This window comes from Oncorhynchus mykiss, chromosome 12 (genome assembly GCF_013265735.2).
Source record: "Oncorhynchus mykiss isolate Arlee chromosome 12, USDA_OmykA_1.1, whole genome shotgun sequence".
Taxonomy (NCBI): Eukaryota; Metazoa; Chordata; class Actinopteri; order Salmoniformes; family Salmonidae; genus Oncorhynchus; species Oncorhynchus mykiss.
Window position 1 is genome coordinate 76,950,867 of NC_048576.1, and position 21,380 is coordinate 76,972,246.

Below are 21,380 nucleotides of genomic sequence, written 5' to 3' on the forward strand. Positions count from 1 at the left end.
TCCCCTGCTAAGCTGTGTGCTTTCAGTTGAGTAAAGCCTACCAGTCCTGGAAGTCCTGGCTCCTAGCAGCCCATCCTGTGCCAGGCTGAGGAGGGTTGGGGCTCTCCTGTCCTGACTCAGCCTAGTACAATACCACAGTCTACTGTATGTCTGGACAACAGTGATTCCGATGGAACGTGCTGTATTCTCTAGTTGACTTCATTGTACTGGAATGTTAGCTGCACCTCTGTTCCTGGAAATGGTGGTGTTGGTTACAGAGTTCAGGACATCCCATAGTTACTGGTGTATGAATATTGTTGCTGGGTGAACACTTCTGCTAAAGCCCAATTATCTCCCTGATCCCTGCCTTACATCCCATTTAGAGATGTTTTGGATGTGAATAAAACTACAGCTGTGACCTTGCAGGAGATATGTGTGGCTTCCTGATAACCTCCAGAATCTCACTGAGAGTTTATACTGTTCTCACATCTCCAGAGTTCCCACCGTCAAATCAGTCACAGAGCTGTGAGCTTCCTCCTCCAGACCTGGTTTTGCTTTTGAGGAAGAATGTTCTGTGAGTTATACTTCTGTGGCATTCAAATCAAATATTTCTGATTCCACTCATATTCTGTCACTTTTACGGCTCCCTATACTTTCAGCACTCAATCTACCAAACACACGTATGTACACAGATTCACACAAACAAACAAATGCATGCAGACATGCACACCCACAACGACTTAAAGCACTTGCACTTTATTAAAAACCAAAAGTATATACAATTGAATCCATGCCTTCAGCAACAGGAAGTAGAGGACTTGGAAAACAACACAGAGAGTAACTTTAAAAACCTTGTCGATTCCGGAGAACAGATAGAATTCCTTCCTAGTGCTGAATTATACATTAGGGAGCGGAGCAGCGTAACTTTTGTACATGACTGGTTTCTGGGACAGAGAATCGCTTTCTCTCTGGACTGGCTGACTCTCACCCCCATGTAGAATATGGCTAAGTGGCAGGGTCTGAGTTTCTCACTCGGTGGACTGGATGTGCCATGAAGACCTTCTTTCTTGTTTTTACACAAACGATTGCGATTCCGATGCATTTAGGGCCAGGAGTTATTTCCATATCATGGGACCTGGCCTAGTTATAGTCACAACGAAGGCCAAGTCTTTTCTGGTCAGATCACACAGCCAGGAAAAACTCCTGGCACTCAACTTAATGTATACCAGAAATGCGTGTAAATATCTCCCAGTGCCCCCCCCCCCCCCCCCCCCCAGTCTTACAGTCACATTCAGTGAAGTGAGCCGTGCCTTAAACAGAAAAGACAGAAGAGATTTTCAACCCCCTTGGAGAAGATAAGGCGCTGACTGTCGGACGTCTTGTAGTTGTTTGTGGCTGAGAAACACAGGTCAGATCTATCTCTCTCCCACACACCCACACACCCACCCATTTACACCCCCACCTTCGTGTACATACTATCTGTGTCCCCCTGTGAAACACTCAATGTGATACACACACAACACACTCACTCCATCCCTGGATCTCACCCAGAGCTGGAGAGAAATCAGTTCAGCCTGAGTGGGCACTCCATGTTCCGTGAGAGCACTTCTCTCTCTACTAACGGATGGGAGAGAGAGAGAGAGAGAGAGAGAGAGAGAGAGAGAGAGAGATGGCTCAGTGACAGGGTGGGGACAGGTAAGGGACACCCAAACACCAGCCTCAGTGTCTGTGCTTACATTCCATTTTGGTCCCGCTCTAAGACTCCACTCAGTGGAAAAGGGTTGCAGGGACTCTGGCTTAAGAGCTCGATTTGTAGCTGTCGGAAGTACATTGTGTTTTCCCCTCAGTCCAGGTCACAGAGGACCCAGATGTCTCTCTTTCCTCTATCTCTCTCTTTCAGGTCAGGGTCTCTCAAGAGGCTGAGTTACAGTACAGTGTACAGGGACATTTGATGCATGGAAAGTTTCTGTCCCTTTGGCCCTAGTATTTCTCCTCGGAAGTTGCCAAAGCAACACACGCCCCCCCCCCCCCCCCCCCCCCCCCCCAGACTGTACAAACAAAGTGGTATACTCTCTCCAGGGTAGCAGCAGCAGCCAGTCAAACACAGACAGACACAGAGGGACTGGGGTGTCCAAGTGAGTGGGGGGGCTCTGGGCTGGCTGGCGGTTGGCAATGTGTAAGGCGTCCATCATCTGGACAAGGAGAGTCCCCCGGGTTGGCAGCGCTCTAATGAACCTCTGCCTGTGGCACTCCATCACCGTGACAATGCCCACTAATGACCCCCGTGTTGGGTGTGAGACATCACAGCCCCTCCCTCTCCATCACAGCCCTGCCGTCAATACAACACCCCCTCTACCTCTAGAGCCGTCTGTCACCCTCACTACAATGCCCGCCTGGGACTAACAGCCCTCAGACACCATACAACCATCCTAAATCTCAAACCACTTATGCTATATAGTATCAATCTGAGTTGGAGAGAACGGTACTTAAAATATAGTCACCCGTGCCTCGAGTACCTTTCTCCATAGTAGGCTAGTTATACCAATCATGTATATCATTAATTTACAGATATAAGGTAAATATCTGAGGTTGAAATATAACCTGTATAGTTATAATACTGTATAATTATAATATCTTCTGCTCTCATGAAATGGCTGTCATTGGCTGTGAAACATTATAGATCTCTTATTGCTTAACACATCTGCAACTTCAATCAAGCAGCCATCTCCCAGAGTGAGCTCTGATTTGAGGTGTGTGTGTGTGTGTGTGTGTGTGTGTGTGTGTGTGTGTGTGTGTGTGTGTGTGTGTGTGTGTGTGTGTGTGTGTGTGTGTGTGTGTAGCCCTTCTGACAGTTGTTGGAGTTTGACTCAATCGGCATCTTCCAGCTCTTCTTATGTCAGCACTTCTAAGTGTGTTTAAATAGATGACAGGATGAGATACTGTAGTGCAGTATGTAGTGTACTACACTCTGTAGTAATTCTTCCAGTGTAGTACACTCTATAGTGTAGTACAATATGTTGTACACTGTGTTTTGTAGTACACTCTGTAGTACACTCTGTACTGTAGTACAGGCTGTACTGTAGTACACTGTAGTACACTCTGTAGTGTAGTACATTCTAATATGCTGTAGTGTTGTACACTCTGTAGTACGTACTCTATTACACTATTAATTATTCCAGTGTAGTACACTCTGTAGTGTAGTACACTCTATAGTGTAGTACAATATGTTGTACACTGTGTTTTGTAGTACACTGTAGTACACTCTGTAGTGTAGTACACTCTAGTGTTGTACACTCTGTACAGTAGTACACTGTACTGGAGTACACTGCACTGGAGTACACTATGTACAGTAGTACACTCTGTACTGTAGTACACTCTGTGGTACACTCTGTAGTACATTCTGTTGTGTAGTACACTGTGTCGTACACTCTACTGTAGTACACTCTAGTATACTCTGTACTGTGCTACACTCTGTTGTACACGCTGTACTGTAGTACACTGTGTATTACACTCTGTAGTACACTCTGGACTAGTGGCATTGTCATGTCAGTGATCAAAGCTGCGACAGGTTGGTTTATAGCATTTTATTTACAGTTAATGAAAACATAGGAATGGAGTGAACCTAATATATCTTCTGAGAGCAGCTCTCCCCTCCCACTCTTACTGTAAGCTAAACTGATCCATAGTCCTCTCCACAGCCTCTGTTTTATTCCCTCTCCTCATACACACAGGGATAAAGTGTGAGGTTGCTGCTCCAGGAATCAATCATTCCTTTAATTTCAGTCAGACTTATTACTGTTGGGAGCTCAGCAACTCAGCATCAAGTGCTGCTATGTGCTCTCTCTTCTCCCAGTTCCTCTCTGCTCTCTCATTTAGGGTTTAAATAATTATATAAGAATTATGTAGTAATCATCTCTAGTGCAGATATTGCTAACAGGCAGTTTTCCAGTCACCTCTGTGGAAAGTGTATAATAATATTAATATGTAGTTGGTGGTTTGAAGGATGACAGGTCAACACCCAAAGGACCCAGTACATGACAGAATACAGTAGTGTAGCAGTCTCTCCATGATAAGCCTCTGCACTGCTTTGATATATGACTGATCTAGGATCTGGCGTCACATCATCACACTCTCTCATCCACTGTCCCACAGCGAAGGGAATTGAAAATCAGTTATGCGCTTTTGCCAAATATGTGTGGAATAACTTTTAATAATTGACTTTCATTTAAATGATGAACAGATTTCTGGACTGCTACAGTAGGAGTAAAGTAACTATAACTCTCCTCTGTGTTCTTGTGTTGTAGACCCAACATGGACGAGGCAGAAAAGTACCAGCAGAGAGTGCAGGCTATAGAGGTGAGTCTCTGTCACGGCCGTTAAAGCAAGAGGACCAAGGTGCAGCGTGGGCGTACATTTTCTCTTTATTTGGAAAATGACACCAAACAAAACAATAAACACTACAAAACAAACCTTGAAGCTAAAGGCTATGTGCCCTAAACAAAGTCAACTTCCCACAAAGCCAGCTGGAAAAAAGGGCTACCCAAGTATGATTCTCAATCAGAGACAATGATAGACAGCTGTCCCTGATTGAGAATCCTACCCGGCCAAAACATAGAAATACAAATAATAGAGTATAGAATACCCACCCCAACTCACACCCTGACCAAACCAAAATAGAGACATAAACAGGATCTCTAAGGTCAGCCCCCCCCGGAGGCTTCGTGCCATGGATCATCACTGCAGGCTTCGTGCCATGGATCATCACTGGAGGCTTCGGGCCCTGGATCATCACTGAAGGCCGGGTGCGTAGAGCTGGCACAGGACGCACCGGGCTGGAGAGACACACTGGAGGCCTGGTGCGTGGAGCCGGCGCAGGATATCCTGGGCAGAAGAGTCGCACCGGAGACCAGGAGCTCTGAGCCGGCACAATCCGTCCTGGCTGAATGCCCACTCTAGCACGGCAAATGTGGGGAGCTGGCACAGAGTGCACCAGGCTGTGGATGCGTACCGGCGACACAGTACGTGTAACCGCAAAGCATGGTGCCTGAAGGGTCACACGCTCCTTAAAGCGAGTGCGGGGAGTTGGCTCTGATCTGCAACCTGGCTCCGCCAACCACCCCATGTGCCCCCCCCAAAAAAAAATGTTTTGGGGGGGATGCCTCTCGTGCTTGCGTCGAGGTCGCGAACCCCGGTGTCGTCGTTGTTCTTCCCTCGCTGCCTCCGTCTGCTCCCATGGAAGGCGATCCATTCCAGCCTGGATCTTCTCCCACGTCCAGGATCCTTTACCATCTAATATATCCTCCCATGTCCAGGATGTCCTCCATTCACTTTTCTCCTGGGCCCAGGATCCCTGCTCCTCCTGGCCACGCTGCTTGGACCAAGGTGCAGCGTGGTAGGCGTACCTTTTACTTCATTTTCAAATGACACCAAAAAACAACAAAATACAAAAGAACGTAAAGTTCTGCAGGCTCCACAGCAAATATGCAAAACAAAATCCCACAAACTAGGGTGGAAAACAGGCTGCCTAAGTATGATTCCCAATCAGAGACAACGATAGACAGCTGCCTCTGATTGGGAGCCATACCCGGCCAACAAATAAATAGAAAACTAGAATGCCCACCCAAATCACACCCTGACCTAACCAAATAGAGAAATAAAAAGGCTCTCAGGGTGTGACAGCTCTCCCCCGGTCTGTCCATGTTTGAATAATTCAATTGGGTTGCATGGCGTTTGCTTCAGGGCCACTACTGACCTCATCAGCAGGGTTAAACACTACAGGGACCTTGAGCATTAAGGGATAGTAGAAATACACACACACACACACACACACACACACACACACACACACACACACACACACACACACACACACAATGCTCATGCCTTCCCTCCATGCTTTATCCTGTCTTTCGTTGATGCATTGGGGTCTAGCCAACTCCCACGTTATGCCCCAACACAGTTCTTATTGCATTAGGTTAGACCAAAATCATTAATTAAATTCTGATCTAAATTAGCCCTTCTGTTTAGCGTAATCTAATTGCAGTTGCTTTTGAAAGGAGGGATGTTGGGGAAACTATGAGAAATCCAAAGGGATAGCAGTCTCAGGCCTGGATTGGTGCTAATGTATGGGAGTGAACCGCTCCTCCTAACAGAACATGAATGTGCAGTATGTGTGATATGTGTGTTACTGTCAGACTAGCTGATGAAGATGGAGTGCCGGCATGCCCACGTGCTCCTAGCCTTGCCTCCGCTTCATCTCCGTTTCTCTGCACTTTGACCTTAAAGAACCAGCTGTTCCACCGGTCAACAGCATATATGTCTATGGGGCTTGTCACTGTAATCTACTGTCACTGCTTTTCAGTTATACTGTAATAAGATATACAGTACTGTAGTTGTGCTGTTATCTTCTCCTTCACTAGCACCATTCAAATGACAACTATGACTATCTCAATAGAGCTTGAAAGCAGTGTGAGCTGTGGGACTCTGTCTCTCTGGTGACACACGTCTGAGATGATTAATAACAGGAATTGCTCCTCATTAGGTTCAGAAACATAAGTATATCTCTACCTCCACTCAACCCTAAATCTCTCTTTTTGTTGGTCTCTTTCTCTTCTTCTCCCATCACCAGGACAAGCGACGTAAGCAGCAGGACGACGAGAAAGCAAGGAGGGAGATGGAGGAGGGGTGGCTGACGCAGGCCCAGCGCAAGGTCTGTCTGGATCTGTCTGTCTGTCCTTCCCTGTTGTCCTGTTGCAGGGAGCCACATGTCTGGCAGCTGGTTCACATGCCCAGGGTGGAGCCCTCCTGTGTGATGATAAACTCAATTAGCTCCATAACACCAGACAACATCCCCAACACCATGAGGTGTCCTGAGGCATTCTCTATTCCTCTGTATAGCAGTATTTTTCTCCCTCCTTCCTGATCAACTCTCTTCTGCTCATCATCTTACCATGACCTCTGCTACCATGATCTCTGCTACCATGATCTCTGTAACAGAGAGAGAAATCACATGAAAGAGAGGAACTGAAATGATGAGGTGGTTGTAGAGAAATAGGGAGAGAGTGAGTCAGAGTGAGGGAGAGAGAGAGAGCTGTGCATTGTGTTGATCTTTGTCAGTAACTCTCTCCTCCACTGGGACCACCAGCACTGATCCCTGTTGGACCTCATTAACTCCTTCACATCAGATCAGTGGTGGAGTGGCTAGAACCGCTCCATCAACACATATGACTCAGACAGCCGCCCACACAAACAGTCTAATCTACATTACTGGGTTTGCCTGAGGATGTGTGCTGTGCTGGCGGCACCAGCCTTACACATGGCAGAGGAAAGAGAGTTGTCCTTCTTCTTCCTCAGTGTGAAGTGTGAGAACAGTCTCGTGTTCCCAGTCAGCCCAGCAGTTAGAGCATCTCTGTATGCACAGCTCACTTCCCCTCCTGTCTTACATTTCTTTTCTGTCTCTGAGCACAGTAAGAGACTGGTCCACATGGAGCGGTCACATACTTTCCATCCAAAAGGTTGTCTTGGCAAATAGTTGTGAACAAGGCCAACTTAGTGTCACCACCACTCCAATATAATGTTGTGTCATTGTCACCACTGTCTGTCTGTTGTTGTTGCTTAGCTTGCTATCACACTCCCCACATTGTCGTATGACTAATTGATGAGGCTTGGAGCCAGGTAGGACTATGTTCACCCCTCGGCTTGGTGTTGTCATACCTGAGTTAGAATGAAAGGAGGACCCCTCCTTTACTGTACCTCTGGGCTCTGGAAGGTTTCTGCTTCAAAGGTTGAAAGGGAACTAACTGAGTCGCAGCCAATGCAGGTTGGCAAATTTACAAACACTCTCTAAATAAACATGGTCAGGTTTATTATTGTCAGTCTCAATCAGACCCCTTGTGACCAAGCCTACACTCGGGTTTGAGGACGTGTGGCTCTCTGAGCCCTCCCTGTGAGGGATCCGGAGTTGGGGGCAGTTTCTCCCTCACAGACAACACCAAGCTCTTGGCCTCACTCATCCTGCTGGAGATCCAAAAAAGGCAACCAGAGCTCTGTGCCTAGGGTCTGTTTGTTTTGGTTACTGCATACTGGATAACCGTTTCAGTATTCATAGAGACAGAAGGCTTTTGTTTTTGTTAGCTTCTTTTGCTATGGGGAATTTTAGAGAATAGGCTTGTTTTGAGCTGATGAGCTGGCAGGTGGGGAAGCTGCATGCTGTGAGAGATGGCTCAGAGCATAGGCCGTTTCATGCATATGCTAACTGCATAGGACATAGCAGACCCTAGTCATAGTCACCAACCCTCTTTCTCTCTCTCTCCATCCCTCTCTCTCTCTCCAAATCTCTCCTCACAGCGGAAGTCCTTGAGGGACCAGTGGCTGAGCGAGAACCCCCAGCCTGTCCCTGGGCGCAGCGCTGAGAACTACACAGAGGAGTGAGACACCCACGGCACACACACACACAATCTATCACTCCCCATTCCTGTTGGCTGAGGGAGTTGATATGCTCAGATGTTTTTATATCTCTTACATAAAGCACTTGATACTGACCCTCCCCTGAACTGTAGTCATGCCTCTGCATGTATGTATTGTATTTGTGAATGGCTTTGTATGTTAATGTATTGGTTTCATGTGTCATGGGGTGTTACGGTCATCATTGTGTGAATGTGTGTGTATTAGGTTGCCAACTGAAGAGGATATAGTGGAGGTCATTGAATCCACAAGCTACACAGTCACCAATGCCCAGAACCACAGCCAGGCAAGTGGAGAACGCAGAGACATTCCGAGAACCTGAGTTTCAATATGATTTTTAATATACTCAATCAGCTAAAATACCTGTGCCATATTAAATATCTTAGCAGATTTTCCCCATTATACACTGAACAAAATTATTAACGCAATATGCATTTCTCCTTTGCCAAGATAATCCATCCACCTGACAGGTGTGGCATATCAAAAAGCTGATTAAACAGCATGATCATTACACAGGTGCACCTTGTGCTGGGGACAAGAAAAGGCCACTAAATTGTGCAATTTTGTCACACAACACAATGCCACAAGTTTTGAGAAAGCATGCAATTGCAGGAATGTCCACCAGCGCTGTTACCTTAAGCCGCCTTCAACATCGTTTTAGAGAATTTGGCAGTACATCCAACAGGCCTCACAACTGCAGACGTAACCACGCCAGTTCAGGACCTCCACATCCGGCTTCTTCACCTGCGGGACCATCTGAGGAGGGGGACGCTGAGGAGTTTTTATGTCTGTAATAAAGCCCTTTTGTGAGGAAAAACTCATTCAGATTTTTTTATTTAACCTGGCAAGTCAGTTAAGAACAAATTCTTATTTTCAATGACAGCCTAGGAACAGTGGGTTAACTGCCTGTTCAGGGGCAGAATTACCAATTTGTATCTTGTCAGCTCAGTGATTTGAACTTGTAAACTTTCGGTTACTAGTCCAACGCTCTAACCACTAGGCCGCCCCACCCCAGTGGGTGAACCTGGCTCCGACGTGGGTGGGCCTATGCCCTCCCAGGCCCATGCATGGCGGCGCCACTGCCCAGTCATGTGAAATCCATCGATTAGAGCTTCATTTATTTATTTCAATTGACAGATTTCCTTCTATGAACTGTAACTCAGTAAAAACGTTGAAATTGTTGCATGTTGCGTTTATATTTATGTCCGGTATACTTTCTTACCCCAATGGTCTGTTTTACTCAATAGTCTCAATGTTTTTACATCAATAACAGCTGATTCAGTTTGGAACTGTGTAATATAAATAGCTTCGATATTTCACAACTACAGCAGTTGAAGATCTTTTCCCTCACTAAGCCTGTGATCCTACAGATTGATGTTCAGCAGAAACCACTCCTCTCTATAGTAAAGTTTCCCGTTGTGCAGTTATGACCTTTTCAACAGATTGGTTTTTGCCTCCCTTTGTAAATCAAACCACAGTACATTGCAAAGTGCCGATCCCCTGTTCTAAAGTAGGAGTGTATGTATGCTACCCTATGGAAAACTGACTCTGACATTTAGTGACATTATAGCCCTCCACATTGGGGGAGCCCTAAAGGGTGTCTGGCTATTGACTGACAGGACCTCATAACAACTGTGAACTCTACAGGGGAACATACACTGAGTGTACAAAACATTAGGAACACCTTCCTAATATTGAGTTGCACCCCCTTTCCCCCTCAGAACAGCCTCAATTCGTCGGGGCATGGACAAGGTGTCGAAAGCATTCCACCAGTAGTGGTGCGTGGGTAAAATCACCGGGGAAGCCAAGCCAGAAAAAAAGTGACAATTGCGTTGTTTGCTCTATAACCTGTTAGTTCATGTGCCTTTCCACTGTGATATATAGGCCTAAGGCAGAGACAATAAGAAGATACAGTGGCAGAAAGATTAAACCACACCTTTGTATCATCACAAACCGGAGAGCAAGATCTGTCCTGTGAAGTCCACAAAGCATATTGAATGTAACAAACAGTTACATGACCTGCAGCATGGACTACTAAACAACTGTTGATTTAGAACCACGTAGAGTTACCGCAAGTCACAAACAAAACAGGAGCTGCCTCCACTATTCCAGCACCATTTCAACATCAACATTTCAACATCATCAAATCACCTCTGATTGGTCTAATACAGGGACAACTAAAATATACCAAAAACTATTTAGTCCAATCAACATACGCCAAACATGATGTGGCTGTCCATGTGAGTTAGCTTTGATGTGAGATGTGTGTGTGTGTGTGTGGGTGTGGGTGTGTGCACAAAAGTGGAAAAAACATGTTGACTCAACCTACCTGTAGAGAAACACCAATGTCATCCTGCTCTCTTTCCTGTTGACGAAACGGTCTATGACTCTGTCATACAGTACACACTTGTATTTTTTGTTGCCTTAGGCTACCTGGCTAAAATGCTTCCCTTCATGGGCAACGATTAGCTAGTTAACATTAGCCTTCTACATCTAGCTACATATTGAACTTCCATCCTCTCAGTCCAGGGGCACAATGTATGAATTTATGGTTGGATCAGAATCTCCGTTATAATCATTGTCCAGCATGGAGAATTAAGTAAAACCACACGTCCAAATCCTTATCTCCATCCATGGCTAATTTAGGAAAGGTGACATCAATAAGGGATCATAACTTTTACCTGGATTCACCTAGTCAGTCTATGTCATGGAAAAAGCAGGTGTGTTTGGCACACTTAGTGTGTATAATATACTGGCCATTACTTGAACTTTTACATTCAGGTTCATGTATGGTCCATCTTTAGCTCACACTAACACTTGGTAAGGAAGTTCAGTGTGTATTCATCTCTAACACTCATGGTGTGACGAAGCTGAGCCCAGCGCCACACTGCTCTAATGGTTACTGTGACATATTTATGGCAGTGCGCAGGGCCTGAGAGAGATAAGGGATGAAGAGGAAAGTGTTTGGGGGAGACAGTGACTGTAGGACCAATTGGACCAGGGGTTCCACTTAAAATTGTCTCCTCTGTTTCCCCATAGAGTGACATTGAAGAGGGTGGGATACAAGGTAAGCTTCACCTGCATGGTCATTTAGCTCTAGGCCTGGATATCTCGTTTGTTCTCACTTTCTCTTAGACCATCCTGCATGTGACTGTTCTTTCATCTCTTTCTGACTGACACTAATGTAATCAGGGTGACAGAATGAAGCCACAGCTGTGATTGTTTTATAATTGCTATGATATAACTCAAATGCATGATTGTCGCGCAGCACATTAGCATTTGTATATGGAAAGTACAATGGTTTTGTATTAGCTGTATCTTTATCTTTTAGACATCATCAGAGCTGCTGGGGGTCAGCTCCCTGGGCCAGTAATGGAGAGGGTTCTGCATGAGAATGGACTGGAAGGTCGATCAGGTACTGTTTGGGGAGGATTCTACCACAGAAATGTGATAGTGCTCATCATCCTCCAGACCATTGATTTGGGACGGGCCCAGCCACAGTGATGATCTATACATACCTTCGCTATGAGGGAAACCATATTTCTCTCCATATTTTTCTCTATATCTGTTCCTGTGGCTGGGTTTTGCCTCCAGGGTACGGCTTAACGATGTGGCTGGCTGGGTTGAAGGGCTGGAGCAGAATGCAGGCGATAGTTATATTTAGCCCACTTTGTTTCTCTTGGTACATTTCTTATGCATGCTGGGGGCTATGGAGAGTGGAAAGGGTACTGGGTTGTGCACTGTGAGCCTGCACATTGACCTTGTGTTGTTTACTCATGTTGTGCAGGCTGACATTAGCAAAGAGGGCTCTGACATATGCCACAAAAATGTGCCTCCTCGCCCTTCACCTACTGGTAATGTAGGCCTTCCTTTAGGGGAAAGGCTATATTGATAGTATTTGAGTGGTGGTATGGGTAGAATATAACATTAATATTTTATGTTTCTATAGCCCAGGTAATCCATGCTCTGACCAAGATTCCAAATATAGTGACTTGACTGTTATATTGCCCAGTATAATTTCTCCCTCTGTGTTGCAGTGCTGGGGATGGTTACAGTGCAGGTGGAGAGGGATTCAAAGACAGGGGTCACCAAGATCAGGTCTGTGGTGCCCGTGTCTGGAGCACCCAGGGCCTTGGGGGAGACGGTGTTCAATGACAGCAGGAAGAGCGTCCACCACGTCGGCGGGGCAGAAGGGCAGCCTTCTGCTGAGGAGCTGGGACAGCTCCTTAGTGTCATCAACGATGTCGGGATGCAAGTGCTGCTGGATGAGATCCCAGTTGTACCACAACAGAAGGCAGAGGAGAAGATAGAGGTTGGTGGTGGGATGGAAGAGGAGGTGGACAATGTGGAGGACCCTGCCGCACCTACAACCCTGGGCTACACTGAGGAAGAGGTTGAGGTTGTGGAGCATGAGGATGATGAGATGGACGAGGAGGTAGAAATAGGAGTGGTGGAAATTGTGGAGGGCCCTACCCGACTGACCGACCTGGGCTACGCTGAGGAAAAGGTTGAGGATCTGGGCTGTGAGGATGATGAGATGGACAAGGAGACAGGAGTAGGTCAGGTAGACCTTGTGGAGGGCACTGTCACACTGACCTTCCTGGGCTACACTGAGGTAAAGTCAGAGAGGGAGGGTCTGGGCCATGAGGATGATAGAGAGTTGGTGGAGGTGGAGCGGGTGATCATTTCTGACGCGGGTGAGGAGGAGATTGTTCTCCAGTCTCCTGTTCTTGGGTCTGAGACTGAACCCTTTCTGGGCTACACTGAGCAAAAGGTTGAGGCTGTGGGGCATGAGGATGATGAGGAGGACGTGAGTGGATTGGTTGTCTTTGTGGAGGGCCCTGTCCCACCTGTCATCCTGGGCTACACTCGGGAAGAGGTTGAGGATCTGGGACATGAGGATGATCCCCCCAGACCAACCCCACGCTACAGAGCCGAGGAAACAGGAAAGAGGGCATCCAAACACAATACCAAGTGCTGCTCTATCATGTGATTCTGCACACCCCATTTCTCTTAGCTATGCCACTCATGATGAATGGGCTGTATGCTTGGCCTAAATCTACAACATTGTCTAAATTGCACAGGATGTGCTCCAGCGTGCCTTTGCTCCTCATCTAAAATGTCACTGGTATCCTCTGAGACTACAGTCCCACATGGCTTGTGTCAAGGAGTGTTTACTGTTATCCTCCTCTCTTCAAACAGCTCTGTGAACAGACTCCAGTGTGACTGTTACAAAGCCCTTCTGCCTCCTGCTGGACACAGTTCAGTAATGCAACTAGGTTTTACTGCCAGAATCCCAGCAGCACTCATCTCACACTCCTCTGGATTGGTTGTATCAGCCAAAAAAAGTACTCAGCACTATGTCCCCTAGGAATGAAGACTATGAAGAATAGATGAAGAATACAACAACCACTGATCTGTTCCTTTTTGGAAATAGATTTTTAAATATTAATCTTAGAAATGCCCGATGTGCCTTTTTCAATGGCACCTCTTTTGTTCAAATCAAATCAAATGTATTTATATAGCCCTTCTTACATCAGCTGATATCTCAAAGTGCTGTACAGAAACCCAGCCTAAAACCCCAAACAGCAAGCAATGCAGGTGTAGAAGCACTTTTAGAGTCTCCTCATCAGTAATACAAATGTTATGGTTATGAATATGATATTGTATTCCGTCATTGACCAAAACAGTCTGTTAAAGAAGGGTTGGTTGCCATTACATCTATTCAGTGCGATTTGTATTTGTAAGTGTGTTTGGTAGTTGAATTTTGATTTAGCCATGTCTGTTAATGAAGGTGGATAAAAACTGGAATGTGTGTGTGATTATCAAAACAAAATATATTTCATATTCTTAAGATTTTTGTTTGTCTCGGTCTTTCCTTTTGATCATCAGTAGCAACGTTCCTGTCAGGACGTTCATGTATAGCACTCTTTATTGCAAATGAGCTGTGACATACCATTAAAGACACGCTAGGGAACTTTGCCGTCTACAAAGTATTTTTCTTCCCTCTCGCTTTGGGCTGGATGTGTCAATGTGTAGTTCATACATACTTAATATATGAGCAGAATTACCACAATTAGCCATGAAATCCCTAGTTTAAAAGATATGCTATTTTTCTGGAAGATGTGCTATGCCATTTTCCCTAAGATTTTCCCCACGTGGGCCAGCCCTGTAGCAATTCGATGTGTAGTCAATGAGCTTCAGTCCCTTCGCCTTTTGAGTGACAGGCAGTCTCACCTCTCACGTGTCTCAGCAGCAGCCTAGCAGCATCATTCAGACAGAAGCCTGGGCACAGCCACGACACTGCAAACAGGTGGGTCTCTTTCTTATTATTCATTTTACAGTACCTTGCCGTATTCTGATATTATACTGTTAGTTACCAACGTTTTGTCATTAATAGCACTCACAGATGCATATGATTCATTTACATTTCATTTCCATAACCCATTTAGTTTTCATAAACAAATAATAATGGTTTTGAACAGTATGGCTGTTATTATTGATCACAAAGTAACAACTCTTGAAAGAAGCGTCTAGCTTTACTTTAATATAGATATATACAGCCTACAGTTTATTGCCACGAAAAGGCTTTAAATATTCCAGATTTCAGGATATTTGATATGTCATGAGGTGATATGTATAATTAATTGTGGTTTTCAAGGAAGAGCTTGAATTTGTATCACTGAGAAATGTTTGGTTGACTTCCTCTTAATGGAGGAGATAAGCTCATTAAATATCATTAATATTTTGCGTTGCGATGCAATCACTTCATACATAGTGTGGCTGGCTTTTTGATAATCCTGGACAGGAGTATGGCTATAAGCCTGAGGGTAAATATAGACATATAAATCTCACCTGCACCTGAGGTGACTACAGGTGTAGGAATTTCATTTCATCACTCTTTTGTTGCTGAGAATTTTCCTGCACGGCAGGAAACGCAAACTTGTAGTGTTTTTAAAAGGCTTCTAAAGTTTGTAATTTCCACTTTGAAATTTCAGACTTGATTTTCCCTAACAAAAAATGTATCAACCCCTATAAAAATGGCCATTAATTATAATCCAGACAATAATTCCCATTTTCTGTTGCTGCATGATTATTTTCCTGCTGTCTTAAAATGAAGATCATGCATCTGTAGATTACATGGGAGCATTGGTAATTAGACATGATGACAGACAGAACTGCACATCCTCAATGACAATAACGGTTCTGATCAGTTCGCCATTATGCATCGTACAAAATCTGGAGTCATCTTAACAGGTGTGGTGTCTGGAGACATTCACGCAAATGACATACAGTAAACATACATTTTCATAATGTGGTTTACTGGTTCTCACAGATACAGCTCTCTAAATTGGCTGGAATTTAAATTAGTATGTTGTCATGAAGTCAATGTTTTGAGCTTAAGACTGAAAGTGATATGGCTCTGGAGTAGAAGGCTGTGAAGGAGGCTCCTGTAGCAGATGCATAGTGGATGTGCCAGACAGTGAAAAGCTGATTACTCTTCCCCCTAGTAAGCAGAACTCTGCTCAGGTCAACTACATCACCATTGTAGTGTCAGCTAGTAAATATGTCAGGTGAGAGAGAACAGAATGCACTACAACTTTAAGATAATTTCCTTCATTTTAAAGCTTAAAAGGTGAAGTTGCAATTTTTTTGTACATATTTTTTAAATCCAAGTTCCGTGTTTTAGTGACATGACATGTTTTAGTGACATCACATGTTTTAGTGACATCACATGTTTTAGTGACATGACATGTTTTAGTGACATCACATTATGCCAGGCCAAAGCTGGCATAATGACCGTCATCCTTTCTTTCAACGTTCAGCATTCCTCAAAAGAGGAACAGATTCACAAACATTTACTTTATTGTCCTATTTCTGCTGGTATTACCTGACATCTATGACATTGTTATAAAAATTGCAATTTTTAGTACACACTTTAAAGACCAACACATTTCGTAATTATTTGGTTTACTGAATGGTAGACCACCTAAGCCTAGTGTTGCATGTTTTTGAAGGGGCTCAAATAACATGCCTCTAATTGCAAAGTCATTAACACTATTTTTCAGATTGTGAGACTGAAACCAAAGACAGTGAAAGGAGAACAAAGAAAATATTTAAAGGTGTGAAGTTCAAATTACGGAATTATACCCCATCACTATGGAAACAGAGCCCATGGTCAGCCCCCAATCTCCTAAGGGTCCAGTCTCCCAGGAAGATTGTGGTCTCTGGATGGAGGTTGGCTGTAAACCGGCAGAGGACACAGATATGGCCAAAGACAACTCCTCCCTGACTTCTGGGGAAAAGCCCTGTGAGGCCTGGCAGGCTGTCATACCACCTCCCCCTTTGGTCAGCGCAGGCCACCTGGATAGGATGGAGGAGGATGACGACGTCTTCATCCTTTCCCCACCATGCAAAGACCCCTCTTGTCCAGAAGAGGGCAGCACTACGGAGCCCAATGCTGGGGCCATAAGCGTCACAGAGGCTAAAGAAAATCCCAGGAGCTTAGATGGAGTTCAATCTGAGCAGCCTAGCAGCACTCCAGTCATGGACAAGGCTACAGTAACAGTGGAAGAGGAGCAGCAGACTGAACTGAAGAAGGGAGGATCTGAGGATATCACAGTGCTGACTGAAAGACCTGGCTCTGTCACGCCACCAACAACAGACGGATATAAAGCAGTGGGTGCCAGTAGCCCTGAGCAGCCACATCCGAACATGGAAACCAGCATTCTGAAAGAGACAGATCCTGTCCCATCATCACAGACAAGAGAGTCTGAGCCAGAGCACTGCCTTGACAACAATAGTCATCCAACCCATGAAGGGACCATCATAGAGCCAGAACATACAGACGAGAGTAACAATGATGTTGAGGACATGGTCGATGGTAGATCACTAGACTATGACATGACCAAAGACGAGTGGGTCAGGAGAGACAGTGCTAGCAGTGACGTCCAGTGCCTCCAGCCTCACCTATCTATTTCAAGAGGCTTATCCAGAGAACAAGTATTAGTGCCCTCGCCTCAGTCACCTGCCCCTGAGCAGCAGGAGCAGCAGGAGGTTAGCAGCCTGACAGTAGCTGAAGACATCCAGCAGGGGGAGCAGCTGCTGCATCGCCTGCATCTGGTGCAACAGAGACAGGACGGACAACAGGTGCCACAGGAGCCTCCGCCCGCACACCAGGTGGCCATGAAGACAACCAATCAGGATACAGGCTACCAGGAGGTAGAGCGAATCGAGTGTAGGAAGGAAGAGGAAGAAGAAGAGGAAGGAGGGAGTGAGGGAAGCGGTGAAAAGAGAGAGCAGGGAGAGAGAGTACAGACTGTCGAGGTGGAAGAGAGAGAGCAGGGAGAGAGAGTACAGACTGTCGAGGTGGAAGAGAGAGAGCAGGGAGAGAGAGTACAGACTGTCGAGGTGGAAGAGAGAGAGCAGGGAGAGAGAGTACAGACTGTCGAGGTGGAAGAGAGAGAGCAGGGAGAGAGAGTACAGACTGTCGAGGTGGAAGAGAAAGAGCAGGGAGAGAGAGTACAGACTGTCGAGGTGGAAGAGAGAGAGCAGGGAGAGAGAGTACAGACTGTCGAGGTGGAAGAGAGGGCAGCGGTAAGTGAGGAAGACACAGAGATTCCAGAGAAAGAACATATTGAAACAGTGGCAGGAGAGAAAGCGGAGGAGGTCCAGTCTCGTCCTTCTGCCCAGCTCAGTGTCCAGCCTATGGTCAGGATTGAGATGGAATGCAGTGACGATGACCAGAGTGACAGCGGGGTGTCCACTGACTTCTCCCCTGTCAGCACACACGAGATCCACACGACCACAGCCCCCATCATGGACAACAAGGCTCCCCCACCCCAGAAGGAGACTCCCATCGAGAGGGAGATCCGGCGATCTGCTGAAAGGGAGCAGAGCCTGCGTCAGTCCAGGTGCATGTCAAACACCCAGGAAGGTCAGGAGGTGGTAGACATCCCCCTGATGAAGACTCCGCTGCTGGCTAAGACACTGTCCTCTAAGGCAGGGCCGGGGCAGGGTGCTGACTGGCAGTTCTCAGAGAAGAAGATGCAGAAGGAGATCAGCCAGGAGATCCATAGGGAGCTTGTCCTGGTGAACATGGGGAAGATCCCTGGAGTCTACAGCAAGGGAACAGTACGCCAGATGAGGGAGAGGAAGCTGCTGTTTGAAGCCTTCCAACAAGGCAATGCAGAAGGACCCACCAGGCACAGGAGACCCCTCACCACAGCAGGCCTGGGGATGAGAGGTCATGTCTACCCCTCTGTGCTGGAGAGGACGCGTAGCATGGAGCTTGTCTCTTTCAAAGGCTGCCCTCTCTCAAGAGCCCACTCCCATCAGCTGTTTGACTTAAAGGACAAAAAGGAGGCTAGCTCAGGCCAAAACCCAAGTGCAGAGAACCAACCCGCCGCTAAAGGAGCAGAGAGGAAGGTGGTTATTCTGGAAAGTGACGACACAATCATAGCCCACTATCCGAACCGAGACAGAGGAGCTCAACGCCTCTACAGAAGCCTAGACTGCCTAAATATAGGGGGCACTGTCTCTACAGAGGAGGAGGCTACGGATGAGGTGAGGGTAGAACAGCCAGGGGATGAGGACGACATCCTCAGGGAGAACCCCTTCTTTAAGCTGCGTCCCTCACTGGCCATGAAGCCGGAGGTGGAAAGGGACATCCGGGAAGCCAGGGAGAGAGAGGAGGAGCTGCGCAGGCAGAGGTGTAGTCTGTACGGAGAGGCAGGAGTCGGTGGGGGCAGGCCAGACGGCACAGAGGACCCCAGCCCAGACTCACCTACCACACGCATTCCCTCATCCACCTCCTCTTTCACAGCATCAGGTCAGTGGACATGTCCTGTATTACATGTAGAATTCCTTTGTGTTTGAATTGGGGCAAAGTGAGGGGGAGCATAGTAGAGTTTTTGCAAAAAGTATTTGTTTGTGCCATCATGAAATAGTGTTGTGTCAACGTATGATAAGCACACCTAGTTGAGGGAAAGTGGATAAGCCAGTTATAGCCTCATTCATTCCACAGCACACATTCATCTCAGCCCAAGCACTTTAATGTCTGCCTATTTGCATTAGCATCAGATAATGTTATTATGGGCACAGTATTGTCGTCAACTTAGTGTCATCCCTGTCACCAGGGGTTAGGGCAAGATCCCTCTGGCTGAACACTTATCTGAATCAGCAGCACATGCCACAGGGGGACTTTGTAGGATGTAACCAAAGTTACCACGGCAGTACAATGGCCAGAAAGATCAGATCAAGGGTGTTCTGGGCATCTGCATGTTTGAGATGACAGATATGTCTTGGGGGGCAGCAAGGGGTTCTGTGAGCACAGTGCAGTCGCAGCTTATTCCTGTCATGTAATGTAGAATCATATGAGTGTGTATATTCTAGATTGATAAACTTGTGGGCATGGGGGATATATATATATATATATATATGGCTGTGACCTGTGACCATTGATATTAGAGGTCTGGGGGGACAGACGGGAGAAGATAATTTCCTTGACTTCTAGCATGATTCAAATAAAATGAACTAGTTCCAAAAATAGCCATCGGAGGAATTACAATATGAATTATTGTAACTGCAATGGATACATTTTCAAATTGTACAGAGTCTAGAAGTAGTTTGTATTTTTACTTAGCAGTGTTTTGGAGCCTGCTAGATCAGTCTTTAAATCCTTTCCTTATCCCATTTCATTATTCCTTATCCTGCCTCTCTGCAGTTGATGGCCGACAATCCAAGGGGAAGTTGGATCGGACCTGGCCTCCTCCCAATCCTAAGAGTGCTAGGGTGAACCCTGGACAAACACAGGTACAGCTCTGTTTTCCTAAAAGTTTCCTCCCTGTGACAAGAACACAACATGTCATTCACTCACAAGCTTTGATTGCAATTACACTGTATGTCTGTCTCTGCTAGCAATTTAACAGTAGGGGTTCTGTTTAGAATCGGTGTATTTTGCTGGCAAAGCTGACCTCAACATTTATTTTCTGCGCTATAATATTTTACATCTGACAAGGGATGTGGTTATATTCAAGTTCTGTGTGTGGCTAAATGGAGATTGACTGAAATGTAAGAAAACCTAAACTGCTAATCAGACTAGCTAAATCCATTTCCTGTGTCCTGCATTATCTCTCCAGGAGCCCAAGGTTTACAAGGCAGGCGGCCAGAAAACTCCTCTGTGGCAGCGTTGGGAGGCAGGTATGGTGAACAGGCCACTGCCACGGGAACAGGACTGATACTGGAGGTCACCATTACCAGGACTTCTATAAGATTAGCGTTTCAAATGTATAACTAAGGAACTGGGATGGTAGAACTGCATAATTCACTACGATGGCAGAAACTTGAATTAGTATTAGCTTGAACATTCCATGCTTTGTAAGACTAAAATCTGTTTTGTATATAACATTACAATTTCATTACAAATATTCACAATGTACAAAAGACGTCCTCTCTCATTTAACTGCTCTGCTTGTAAAGGTTTAACTACTGTTCAGTGTTCGATCAAAATGACAAATGTCACACACAATTCAGAGAAATGTCATTATCAAGGACTGCATAAATGTGAAGGTAATCAAAACTACTATAAATGTTTCAGTAAACGCACAAATGCCGTAATCATATCTCAGTCCGTACATATCTCAGTCCGTACATATCTCAGTCCGTACATATCTCAGTCCGTACATATCTCAGTTTTGTCCCATCAGGCTCTGCTTATCAGTATTGTACATTTTGTTAATACAATCCAGTGAGGAGAAATGAAGTGCATACATTAAATATCCTTTTCAAATCAACTCTGTCTAATTTATCTTGCTACAGGAAGGTTCCTGTCCTTCATGTTATGGTCACGTGTGACAGTGAACAAACAAGGATCTACAGAAATTGGCATTTACATTTTCTTTGTTATATGCTTGGACCCAGATGCATTTTGAAAGCCA

At 45.7% G+C, this 21,380-nt stretch overlaps 2 protein-coding genes across 2 annotated transcripts; both read left to right on the plus strand.

Annotated features, from left to right (window-relative positions):
* Nucleotides 1-410: 410 nt before the first annotated feature.
* LOC110538300 (paralemmin-1) lies at nt 411-14,291 on the plus strand. Its single transcript, XM_036939527.1, has 8 exons — nt 411-553; nt 4,284-4,335; nt 6,608-6,688; nt 8,326-8,405; nt 8,650-8,728; nt 11,482-11,509; nt 11,774-11,857; nt 12,480-14,291. Exons 1-8 carry the CDS (start codon nt 411-413, stop codon nt 13,433-13,435), a joined length of 1,503 nt encoding a protein of 500 aa, XP_036795422.1. The 3' UTR covers nt 13,436-14,291.
* Nucleotides 14,292-17,903: 3,612 nt separating this feature from the next.
* LOC110538299 lies at nt 17,904-21,223 on the plus strand. Its single transcript, XM_021625026.2, has 3 exons — nt 17,904-19,273; nt 20,168-20,256; nt 20,583-21,223. The coding sequence occupies exons 1-3, from the start codon at nt 18,151-18,153 to the stop codon at nt 20,679-20,681; spliced, it is 1,311 nt and encodes a 436-aa protein (XP_021480701.2). The 5' UTR covers nt 17,904-18,150; the 3' UTR covers nt 20,682-21,223.
* Nucleotides 21,224-21,380: the final 157 nt, after the last annotated feature.

Bases quoted from the DNA above. Each gene is read 5' to 3' on its own strand.
- LOC110538300 (XM_036939527.1), top strand. From the start codon at position 411: ATGTGTGGCTTCCTGATAACCTCCAGAATCTCACTGAGAGTTTATACT. The intron at 554-4,283 runs GTGAGTTATACT...CTTGTGTTGTAG, and splicing joins CTTTTGAGGAAGAATGTTCT to ACCCAACATGGACGAGGCAG. The intron at 11,858-12,479 runs GTACTGTTTGGG...TCTGTGTTGCAG, and splicing joins TGGACTGGAAGGTCGATCAG to TGCTGGGGATGGTTACAGTG.
- LOC110538299 (XM_021625026.2), top strand. From the start codon at position 18,151: ATGGTCAGGATTGAGATGGAATGCAGTGACGATGACCAGAGTGACAGC. The intron at 19,274-20,167 runs GTCAGTGGACAT...GCCTCTCTGCAG, and splicing joins CTCCTCTTTCACAGCATCAG to TTGATGGCCGACAATCCAAG. The intron at 20,257-20,582 runs GTACAGCTCTGT...TTATCTCTCCAG, and splicing joins TGAACCCTGGACAAACACAG to GAGCCCAAGGTTTACAAGGC.